At 41.3% G+C, this 12,654-nt stretch overlaps 1 protein-coding gene across 1 annotated transcript in view; it reads left to right on the top strand.

The window, feature by feature from the left end:
- The window catches only part of LOC144791736 (thiamine transporter 2-like), a 233,102-nt gene that overhangs the window by 30,898 nt on the left and 189,550 nt on the right, over window positions 1-12,654 (top strand). Inside the window, exon 2 of the mRNA XM_078666504.1 lies at window positions 11,916-12,088. Within this exon, the coding sequence (XP_078522630.1) occupies window positions 11,939-12,088 (150 nt within the window). The 5' untranslated portion in view covers window positions 11,916-11,938. The remainder of the gene's footprint in view (window positions 1-11,915; window positions 12,089-12,654) is intronic.

Raw genomic sequence — 12,654 nt, 5'->3', positions numbered from 1 at the left:
CCACATTCACACTTGCAACCCTTGGAATTCTCCTCTGTAATAGAAGCTATTTTACCACGAGAATTTAGGATATCCCTTCTAACGTCCCTACATACGGTAGAAAAATGTCCTAGCCTACCACACTTTCTGCATTCTTTATTGATTGCAGGACATCCACCATAAGAAGCAAAATGTGTCCTGCTACCACATTTATAACATATAAAAGATTTATCAAGTTTCCTAGCATTGCCATAATTGTTAAACCTAGTGGAACTGGAACCAGCATATAAATTGTCATTAGCATGAGTATTTGTACATTTGAAAACACAAACCTCATTACTAGCTTCTGTTTTATGCTCATTATGATTCTTAACTGTGAGCATCAATTTCTCAGACTGTTCCAAGGATTTAGCAATGGCAATTGCCTCAGACAATTTTGGATCTCCAAGCTCCCAAAGACGTTCTTGCGTTTTCCTATTCTTAACATGCACAATAATTTGATCCCTCAACATTTCATCACACATATTACCAAAATTGCAATGTAAAGACAAAGGGCCAGATGTAGGTCGGTCGGTAACGGACGAAAATCGGTATTTTCGGCCGTTACCGACCGGTATATGGGTGACAGGTATGTAGGGGGCATTATTTTAACGAATCGGTAAAATTACCGATTCTGTAATTTTACCGATTCGGTAAAATAAAAAATCGGTAAATTTACCGATTCTGAGGCACCGAGATGTAGGTGGGACTCTTCAGAGTCCCAGAGGCCTTACAGAATCGGTATTTTACCATCAAATCCAATTTGATGGTAAAATACCGATTCCGGTGTGCATGCACATGTGTGCATGCACACCTATGCCATGTGACAGGCAGACCTGCCCTTAGGGCATGTATGCCTGCCACATGGCACCCAAGCCTGTTTTGGGGGTGCCAGAGGGTGTCAAAGTGACACCCCCTGCACCCTTGTGCAAATCGGTATTTACCGATTCGGTAAATACCGAATCGGTAATGCCCATTCATTCCTATGGGCTTTGAAGCCCATAGGAATGAATGGGCATTACCGATTCTTCAGAATCGGTATTCCAGCACATCTGGAATACCTACATATCCACCCCTTAGATTTACCGATTTTTAATTACCGAATCGGTAAAATTCGGTAATTAAAAATCGGTAAATCTATTTTACCTACATCTGGGCCAAAGATCTTAACGCAATAATGAAATCATCAAATGACTCTGTATCATGTTGTGCTCTCGTATAACACATATCTGTTGAGAGCAATGTTAGTGACTGGTTTAAATCTTTTTTTCAACCTTAGTAAAGCCTCTTTATAAACATTACTGCCTTCACCTTCACCTACAGAAGGTGGAATTTGTGGTAAAGCCCTTAAAAGCCATCTGTCCCTCTGAGCCTAAGCAATGTAAAAGAATACTCTTCTTTCTTTCTGCTCACATGCGCTCCGCGTCGATTGCCTTCATGTAGTTGATAAATTCTTCCTTCCATCGTGTCCATGGAATGGGCGGATCTCCTTTGTTTTGCAGAAATGTATCAGGTGGATCAAATTGCATCTTAAAAATATAGTTATGAACTTAAACTGTATTACTGCAAGAAAGCTTAAAAACAAAAAAAAAATGCTACCTTTTATCTTTGCCTAAAATTCACTGTTTCATCAATTAAGTGAAAGTGACATAAAACATACATAAACAAAATAAAACCATAAAATTATAATATTTGGATAAAGAAAATGAGGTCTTATGACAAGCATAACAAAGTAATGCTGTATGTACTGTGTGAAGTCTCACCGCATGGTATTATTGTTCCATTGTTTGGTAAACAACAAAATGTAAAGGGAACTTTTCTTTTGAAATTGAAAATAGTGGTAAATTGCAAAAGTCGTTTCCCTTGAGAAGTATATGAACTTACTTCATGAAATGTTCAAGTACAACAACGTTTCCACTGTTTTACTTTAAAACGCTAAAAGAACAGAAAATGAGCTTCCCTGCGCTCTTAGAAACTCTGGCGGTGAAATAGTTGGCATAGAAACCAAGAAAAACAAAGATGGCGGTCACGTCGTGCCGGGTTACAGCCTCAGCTACGTACGGACATCTAAACTTAGTCCGTCTTCTCTGGTGCCTGGCATATTTCCAAGTTGAGTCTTGCATTGTGCGCTGCTTCCAAATCACTCTCGCTCCTCAGCTGAGTGACGTCGCGCTGCCTCATCTCGCTCTTCTGGTGGGTGACGTCGCACTGTTTCTACCGGTAAGAAGACCACTCTTCTTTCAAAACATAACACCGGTGAATTAAAGCATGGATTTCCCCATAACATCCAAAATCAGTCTCACCAGTCGTGAAGGAGATTAATCTTCCGGGGTACTTTTAAATGAAGGCAGTGCTATAAAATCCACAATAAGCGCAGTCACAACCACTTTCTTCCAGCAAATTTCTTCAGCATAAACGATAACTTTCCTTAAAGAAAAACGAACACCCCACTCCTGTGCCGCATATAAGTTGGTAGGGTGTCCTGGATATAGGATTTATCCTCGTCGCCAATTTTTGTAGTATAATGAAGTAAAAGAAAATGCTGGGACCGATGATATTTAAAAATGTATTCCAAATATGCGGCACAGCAACAAACTGCAGCTTAAAGAGACAGGGAATAAACAGGAAATGTGGAAGATGTAACACCCCCAAATCAGGATTATGTTGTGTAGCTACCTTTAAACCTCTCTCATCGAAGAGTCAAAGTTGAGGATATCCTAAAGATCACTGCTCAGGGGGAAACTGGAACATATAGCCATGCTCTCAGCATCACGGGGGCCATGGACAAAACAGTCTGACCCTCATAGATGTTGTGATGGTGGTCTTTAAGGGTAGTGTTAAGGGAAATGACCCACAAGAGTAGGTTGGCTTAGCCAAATCTTAGCCCCAAGGAGAATGTTTCTCCCTCGTAAAATTGAAATACAGTGCTTCGTGGGACAAGAATATGCCACAATTTAGAGGAAACTGCCATACTTTTGGGTGCTACCCTGTACCCCATTGGCCAGGGGTGCTCCCTGCTTGTCTCCCCAGAACACTGGATACATATAGGAGAGCTGCACAGCAACTAAGATTCCATGCCTGAAACTACATGATGAAGGGCTGCCCTGCTGAGACCCTGGTCTGCACCAAGAGAATTGCACTCTGAAAGACTTCACCCGCTGCACACTAAGGAACTAAATCCCTATGTGCTTTGTCTTGCTTCAAAAAGAGAAGGAGTTGACACCCTGAAAGCAACAGGTTAAAACAGATCTACCTGCATCATCTCCAGCAAGAAAAACCCAACTAGCCACCTTCAGATGAACTTTAAAGGATTTGGCAGTGTGCATTGTGGGAACTGCAGTCCCATCTTCCGAGGAGCAGCTTAAAGACTTTGGAACCTTGGTGAGCTATCCGATGTCGAGAGTGAAGTCTAGTCCGTTGAACTGTGCCCCTTCCAGGTATTCTGGTTTGTCCCACTGAAAGATCCGTAGCTCAAGACTTCCAGGAGTCGACCTTGGGGGCTCCTGCTAAACCAGTCGGCAAAGCCGCTAAAAATAATGCCGGTGGAGGGGCCCACTTGACGTCGAGAGTAAATACTCCAGATACGTTTTTAAGTCGAAGGTAAAATTTTGACCGAGGCTGCCCGCTTATTATATCTAACCAGGTCTCCATCGCTGTCAGCCTCAAACTTTTACTTTGTTCCAGTCAAGAGCGACCTGATGTCCCAGTTTGGCGATGTTGTTTTTTAAGTACTAGAAAGTCTTTATTCTTTCAAAATCTATACCTCCAGTTCCCGACATTGGATTTTTGCCTTTTTGGTGTACTGTTAAAGATACACATATTTTCTATTTCTACAAATTGGTGCAGGACTTTTATTGTGTTGTGTTTTACTTATTTAATGTATTGGTGTTTTTAAATGCTTTACACAGCTGTTTCCCTGAGTTAAGCCTGCATGCTTGTTGCCAGAGTTGAGCAAGGGAATCATACATTGAGACCTTATCAGAGTCTTATATTGTGTTGGTGGCCTTGTAGCCCGTGGTAGGTGCATACTTACCCCTACTAATAATCCACATTCCACCACCTAATTAGATCTAGTAAAGCAGGAAGGTGTCAACATTGCAGAGACTTCTGTGGAAGTTCTCCAAAATCAGTGGTATTGTATAGCATAAAGCCACTCAATAGAAATATAGCAAAGAGGTCTGGACCTCTCTAAGTCTCAATGGGAATGTGACTAAAGCTAAAGGTTGACTACTAATTAAACTTCACAGAACATTTGAGAATCCCACATCTCATGTCTTGGTACTTTCCCAGGTTTTTTCCCAGTAGAACTTGGCTGTTTCATTCAATACTCCCATCTCTTGGTCTGAGCATCAGAACATCCTTAGATTCCTCTCGTCTTCTGATATTAACATGAATCAGGGTCCTCCCTTTGTTCGTTTGTGCCTCTCGTCCTTGCCAAATGTTCTCCTCCCAAGCCTCACTATCTTTCATACACAATGTGCCTTTCTTTAACTATGAGATTATGTGAATGCATCTGCAAAGAAGAAGAAAACATTGCAACCAAGCAATTTTCCTTGATGAGGGTTAAATCTTGCAGTCCGAACACTTAAGGCCTTTGGTCAAGTTAGCGCAGCACAACACTTCAATTCCCATTTTAAATGTCTGGTTATGGATACATATACAGTTATAGGATAAATGCAGTCTAGTATTTAAATGAATATGTGAGTATATAAATATAATCAACTAAATTACTCAAACTACACAAATGCAGATATATATGAAAACTGCAATTTGATATCGCTACAGGAAAACACTAGAATGCACTCTCATGTAAATGACTGAATTATACTGCAAATGCACCTTCAGTATTTCGGTCAAGTGCACCACTTTACATTAATGATATTAAAGTACACAACTATATGGCATTACATATGGCACTACAGTACATATGACTGAGTTGTGACGTAAAAGTGTGGAGCCCAAATGATACACTTCCAGAGAGAATATGATGGGGAAGTGAAGAATTCGGAAGTAGACAGGCTCCTTGTTTGGGTCAGTAGGCCTTCAGAACAGAAAATGAGAAAAGACTGGCCTGTCCAGCCAGTAGATTGTAAATCATTTCTGCACATCAAATTAACTAAGGAAACCAAAATTCAGGAATGGGATCTCTGTGAATTTTCTCTTTCCAGCTCAGACCAGAACTAAAGTCTGGAGTCACCTGAAAGAGTGTTGCTGTGCTCCTCCTGTGTGTGTGTGTCATGCCTGCCACAGGAAGTTGCTAGCCCAAAGCTCACTGGACCTTGGCCTAGCCAAGTGTTAACCGTCAGGCTTCCTGCACCTTGGCTCTGTTTTCTGGGTAAAAAACTACAACTCCCAACATACACTAGGACTGGCATTAGGTTGTGTACTGTCCCATAATGCATGAGGCTCTTATCACATGACTAGTGTAGTATATGAGCAGCCTGCCCCCGTTCTCAGGTGCTTGGCTTTCGTTCATGTGAGGACCACGCCCTTCTCCTTGTTCTTAGACTTTCAACGTATTTCCCTCATCTTGGAGAATCTCCTTACATTCACCGGATCTTGAACTTTCTCTCTTGATGATTGAGAGACTTCGTCTGTGCGCGCTTCTTGATTTCTGGACTCCAACCGTTTGCCCTGGATTCCCTTTTTACAGCGTGGCACATCTCATTTTTGCTACAGACTTTGAGCGCAAAGTCGTGCTTTTCTCATTTTTACTTACCGGCGGCCCTGGAAGTTTGAAACCCTGCCTGCCCGCCATTACTCATCAGGACGCGCTATGCTCCCTCCCTTACATTCAATGATCTGACCTTGGAAGCTGGGGGACTGCGTTTTGGATACCAATGTTTAGGCGCGCATAAACTTTCTTTTTTGTTAGCTGCTGACAAGCAGCACACGCCCATCCTAATTTTTCATATTTAGACCAGTGGTCGAAGTGGGGAAAAAAAAGTAGGGGAACTGTGGGTGGAGAATCAGAGGGCAGGAATAACCTGAGGACTGGATCAGTGGGTGGAGTTAGAGGTGTGGCCAGGATGCGCAAAACATGCCAATCTTTAGTATTTGTGTGGCATTTCACTGACCAGTTACAGCCTATTATGTTATGTAATTCAACCAATGGATAAACATGATTATTTACCAAGTAATATGAGCTATTGACATTAGAAACATATTCCACTTTGTGAATTTATTTTAATCACAGAATGTCCCAAAAATGCTTAAAAGTGGAAGCACAAGCCATTTGTTTCCGAACCATGGAGTTTCTGTCGTCAGCAACATACACGGAGACAATCAATTTTAAGTGTGTAAATGACTGTATAGGAAATGTTACATAAGGACTGCAAGGTGTAGGAGTCACATGATAACCATACTAGTAGACAGTATAGTTTAATAGTGATTGGCCTGGAGAAACACAAACTCAGGATTTAACACTTAATACCATGATTGGGGGTTCTCTTTAAAAATCATTATTGATTTGTATCAAAAATAACACTTTTTGCAACATTAGGATAATAAAAAGGCTTAGGGAAAAAATCATAACGCTCTACTTTATACCTTGCAGTTCGTATGCAGCTCTTAGATGAAAGTTAATAGCTCACTGTTCTTTGTTAGGATTTTAACTTATAAACTGCAAGTAGCAGAAGGATCTAACTGACAAAAGCAGTAACCCACTGACCTATTTACAATATGTGCACTTTGTGATAGGCCTGGTACATTTTCTTTGCAGCAGGCACATTAACCCTCTGCGCTATCTTTCCATGAGTTAAAACTTCCACTAGACAAATCTCCGCGCTCTAGGAAGAAGTTTATTCATCAGAGTTATCATGACATTTTTATTATTGCCGAAAATAGCTGGTGGCCAGGAAGGAGGCAGCAAGTGCTTTTAAAACCATAATATTCGACGCCCCCACTCAAAATCAGCGCCTGTTGCGGTCACACCAGTCGCACCGCTCTAGAGCCAGCTCTTCTCAGGGGTCCTGTGACCTCAGTGACAGAGTCACTGTTGCTCTGGGGTCTGTTACTTCGTAGGCCTGCCCGCAAGACTGGAGGTGAACTTCAGTATGGATTGTGGTGGGCAAGCCTTCAAGGTGAACCCACACACAGCCACTGGTAGGGTCCACCTGCTGGTGCTAACACACCAGGGCTTTTCTGGTGCCTTCTAAGGTCTGGCATGGGAATGTGCTCCCTCAGGAGAGTGGTCTGGGGAACTGTTCATGAAGGCTGAACCTGGTTCCCCACTTCTAAATTTAGCAGCTCTGCCCCCAGTGCTACATCTGCTCTCTCACTGAACACCATACTGCCCCACTGAGAGAAACTCATACTGCCTTCAGCTACAATCCAATTTGACCTGCTATAAATAACTGGATGCGACTCAATTCAAATTACACACTAGGCAAGAGCAATATGCTGCCTAAAAGAAAAGGTAACAACATCCTGGAAAAAGGAAAACACTCATAAGGAATGAAAGATTTAATAAAGCATATAAAATGTAAGCAGGAACATGGTGCCCAGTAACGTCTGCATGCCTAATGACCCTCAAAATGGGTTTCTGACAAGAACATAGCAAATACATTTTTAGAGTTCGCAAACTCTCTGATTTTGTGAATTCGAAGGGTTTGCAACTGCTAAAAAGGTTAGTACTTCAGGCCAGTAATTCTGTTTATCAAGAAAGGAGGATACGAGCAGCCAAGTCATTCGCACAGTTAGAAGCCAATTAGTGTTTGATTTTTCTACAATATTGGCTCATACTAAGGTTACTTATGCATGATGTGATTGATATGATGACTGTTAGTTCACTCTGCATGCCAGTCAAGGGTTTGCAGTGAATCAAAATGTTTTAGTAATACATGGAATCTATAAATTCCCGATTATGAAACTTGCTGTCTATTCTGCAATAGTGCATGTAAGCAATGAGGTCTAGACACTTTTTGTACCTGAAACTGATGTCACTGTGGCCCTCTAACCCAAAATACAGATGCAAAACAAGAAGCTAGACTAGACTTCTGGGAAGCTGAAATCGTAGGTTAGGTTTCGACTGTAAGGTGAGATTAGTGCATTACAGTGGTAGAATGTATTGGTGTAAATTATAGCTACACAAAAATCTACTGTTGTTTCAGGCTGCATGGTGACAGTTGGTTTTGTAATAACAACTGTGGTATGCTTGGAGGGAGCCCTAATGGGACCCAAACCTCTTGTTGGATGCCCTGTAACCTTGTCGTGATAAAAGTCCTGCATCAGCTATTAGGGGAGCAAACATTCCAAGTGACCACCCACCAGACTTTCTATTGAGAAATGACTCTGATATTCACTGAACCAGGTATGTAAAATGCAATCCTGATAGGACTGTATTCTTCAGTAATGCTGCCTGGGGATCTTATAACCAATAATATTTGCTGACCCACTGTTAAAACCAAATGTAAGGACTGCTGCTTCCACTCTTATTTCTGACACTTTTAGACATCCCTAATAAGATGTCAAATCTAGAGAGTACCCAGAAAATTTCAATACCCTGCACTTTGTACTATATGTCTAATAAAGCGCCACACTGCCTAGAAAAGTTCCCTTCACCATTCCATACATCCTTTGATTCATCCATCTATCCATCCTTTCATCCTTTCAATTTATCAAGTTATCCTTTGTTTTCTTTTCACACATTAATTCCCCGCTCTATTATTTCACTCCATTATCAATATATGAAATTCCCCCATCCACCACCTATTTATTCTTTCTGCCTACCATCCATACTCCCATCCATTAATCATGCTGTCTTTCCATCCATCCATCATCCATCATCCTTATTTTTATCTTTCCATCTATCCTTTCACACTCCTATCCATCCATCTGTTCATCCATTCATCCTTTTACTCTTCCATCCTTCTTTTTATTGATCAATCCTTTCATCCTCCATTGACTCATCCAATCAACCATACCTTCACCCATCCTTTTTTCCATGTCATCCATTTATCTTTTGAACCTTGAGTCCATCCTTTGGCATTTATCTGTTTGCCTCCTTTCACCCTCCCTTTAATCCATCCATTCATCCATCTTTTCACCCTTCATTCTGTCCCCTTTCACCCTTCCTTACTCTACTTCCTTATATCCTTCTTTCTTTTTTTCTGCATGACTTCTTTCCTTCTTAGCGTACTTTTTGCCTTCTTTTCATTCTATATTCCTACCTTTCTTCCCTCTACTCCTATTTCTTCCCCCTTTCCATATACTGATCTTTCTTTCTTTCCTACCCGCCTAACTTTGCATTTTGACATGCCTCTATCCTGTCATGATTTCAATTTGCCCCTATGTCTTCCCCATTTTCATAATTTCTGTTTTTCTATCTTTCTTTTTCGCAGCTATGAATTGATAGTCTCTTACAGTGGTATGTGTGAGCTTTTATTTGTAGACCCACAGACAGAAGAGGTCCATACAAAATAAAAATAAAGCCTCTGTATTATATTGGTTGATATAATTGCCACATTTCGCGAAGTGCTAACATTGTAGCCAGTGGCTGGATGAGTAGCAGAGGAACCCCTCTATGTGTCAGCCACTGGCTACAATGTTAGCACTTCGCGAAATGTGGCAATTATATCAACCACCACATATTTTTATGTGGCTACGATTCCTTCAAAATATTTTGTGGAAGATTTATTATGTCGAAAGGGCAGTATTTTCATCTGGAAAAACCTACTTTTGTGCATTGTTTCACACGCGTTTCTTTTTTTAAAAATTGAAATCTTTGGGAATTTCTTAAAGCTTGTAAAGTTATAATAAAAGTTACAAAAATATTTAGAGTCTTTCCAACGTTGCACACCCCTAGTGATTTGGCCTTCGAAGAGGGTGGCTGCTTCCTGGTTCTGCCAGTATAAACTTGTTATAGTCCTCTTTTGATCCCACAACTGTAGGCCCTGGCCCTTACCAAATCTGGGGGTTATTAAGGCCCTCCTTTTTCAGGTTTCCCATGCAGAGCACTTGCGCTGTGAATCCTGAAATCTATTGTATTTAATATAAATCTTGAAAGGGGCTTACATCCTGCTCTTACTTTTAATTTGCTTTTGTGCTTACCACTTACTTTTACTTCGTTTCTATTGGTTGTAGCATGCTATTTTCTATTGTTCTTTGTGTGTTTTTCTTATCACTGGCCCGTGGCCAGAGTACACCTTTTCTTCCGCTATGAACTTCTTTGTTATTTTATTTAAGAGCAAGCATGCCATCTTCACTCCTGGCCTCCTGCCACTCTTGGCTGTTATATCTGATTACCCTGTTGCTTTTGTAGTTCAATCTTGTCACAGAGCACTCCAAAGGGATGATAATACCTTTGAAGTTGGGTCTCGTGGCTCGGTCTACTAACACCTCCACACCAGGGATCAGTGTTTTCCTCATTCAGGCACCCAGTCATATGTGTCTGATACTACTCACGTCTGTGCCCCCCTCATTCTCAATGGCCAGAACCCCTAGGCATTATTTTGCTCTGTACCACAGTATGGCTCTACCAAAGCATGTCTCTGTTTGTCCTGAGTGCCCCACATGCTCATCTTGTACCAATGATGCCTCCCCCTATATCCCACCATCTCCCCAAACCCCCTCCCTCTGTACCCCCTTCCTCAGTGCCCCAAACAGTGCATTTGCTTTCTCCTTGCTCCTATTTAATGCTACTAAATGTCCATAACAATTTCCTCCCACATCTCCATCCATGATTCATATACCCCCTTTCATTGCCTCTTCCAAATGTTCCCCTGTAAATACCCTGGTTGCTTGTCCATTCCTTAAATTACCTTAGGCCCATCTTTCCGCCCCAACCCTAGATATCCATTTTACTTTCCCCTTACCCTCTGAACCACCAGTTCACCTCTTCCTTCTCTTACCATGTGTGCATGGTAAGTGCCTCCTCACTCTGTGTCTCATGAGCCTCCTCTCTAGGTTCATTCAGCAAATATCTTTGCAAAGGCTCCTATTTCCTATGTGACCCAGAAAAGACAGCTCCATTCTAAATGTAGTTGCCATCATCTGCACCCAACGTGAACTAAAATGGTGCTACTTATGTTGGTATAACAAAAGTGGCCTATCACTCCTGAGCATGGTATGGGGAAGTGCAAGTGACCCCCACATGGAGTTAAGTCTGCCTAAACAAAACTAACTAAGTCCCTCCACCTGGTGTTTCAAAGATGTAGGAAAACGTGGGCCAGCTCTTATTTATTATGGTGTTTACAATCTATTGATGCAACCTACAAGGCCACTGCAAAGTACATATGAGGATCCTAATCCTTCCCACAGACCCAGACTCTTTGGACAATATAATTGTTCGGACCATTCATCTGAAATCAAAGATAACACGTCAAAAGCCCTATTGGTTGTGCAAGACACACGATATTGGATAACCTTGTGCCCATACCATCTATAGCTACAAACATACCCACTAACCAGACCAATCAGAATAGTCTCATATAAGAGATAATGCTGGTCTGTGGGTCACCCCTTAGCTGATTACCTACATGGTGAATGGGCTTCCTCTGGTGCCCAACTCTTTAACATCTACCCTAGTGTGATACACCACCCACCCATGACTAATGCTGCAATTAGGTGCCCAATCCTGATACAGGTTGGTCCTATAGTAGAGCTGTATGTCTGGCACACATGCTACTGTTTGTTTTCCACAAAAGATGCTGCCAACTGTGTTCTTTCTGTCTCTCAAAGTGTATGTTCTTGATGCCTGCCTAGATTAGCAACTTGATGCCACCAATGGCCCCTTCCCAGCTGTATTGAACCATACAAATACATTATTAAAATTATGTTTTCCTTAAAGCTGTTAAGTTCTAGTTGAAATTGTATAGAAACTGTATATAATCTTGTAAGCATTTATAATGCACAGATTTCCATAAAGACATTGCTTTAAAGTGTTTATCTTTACACAGGTTTATACAGAGCAACAGGCAACATGTCTTGCTGGGGCAAGATACAACGAAGCAGATGGATTTTTCCAACAGTGACCCTATGTATTAATGGCTTTTTTGCTGCAGTTCGGCCATCAGAACCTTTCCTTACCCCCTATTTAACAAGTGAGATTAAAAATCTGACCCTGGATGAGGTATGTTTCTACTATGAATTGTGAATAAGCATATCTATATTATGCTTGACGGCTTCAAAAAGTGAATATGACTTATAAAATAGATTCTGTTTGGTCTTGACTATGTTACCCAGGTCAATAATTAACCACTCTTATTGACCCCAGAATATGTTACATATTTTGTGAAGGGCCAGGGCAATAAATATTTGCTTACTCTAGGTGAAGTGCTATTTTGCCAACGCTCTCTCATCAATCAGGGCACATTTAATGCTTTTAGAACCAATTGGGTACCTGTTGTAAATAAGGAGGTCCATTCCATGTGGTTTGTTTATGTACATTTATTTCAAGTCAAGATCTTATGCAGAGCCTCCTTGCTGCTCAGCCCTTCCTCCAACTGAGACTGTCTCTCCTCCAACATTACATACCAGCTCTCACACCAACATTCCACTCCACAGACACACAGGCTGAGCAGCAGGTATAACACATCTCCCTTTCTTAAAACAAATGAAAATCAACTGCAAAAGAATCACAATAAAATAGATGCATGGATAAGATGGCAATAACAAAATGCAATACATGTAGATGGT

Source organism: Lissotriton helveticus, chromosome 11 (genome assembly GCF_964261635.1).
Source record: "Lissotriton helveticus chromosome 11, aLisHel1.1, whole genome shotgun sequence".
NCBI lineage: Eukaryota > Metazoa > Chordata > Amphibia > Caudata > Salamandridae > Lissotriton > Lissotriton helveticus.
Note: the sequence above shows the minus strand (reverse complement) of the source record. Positions and strands in the feature narration are given on the sequence as shown.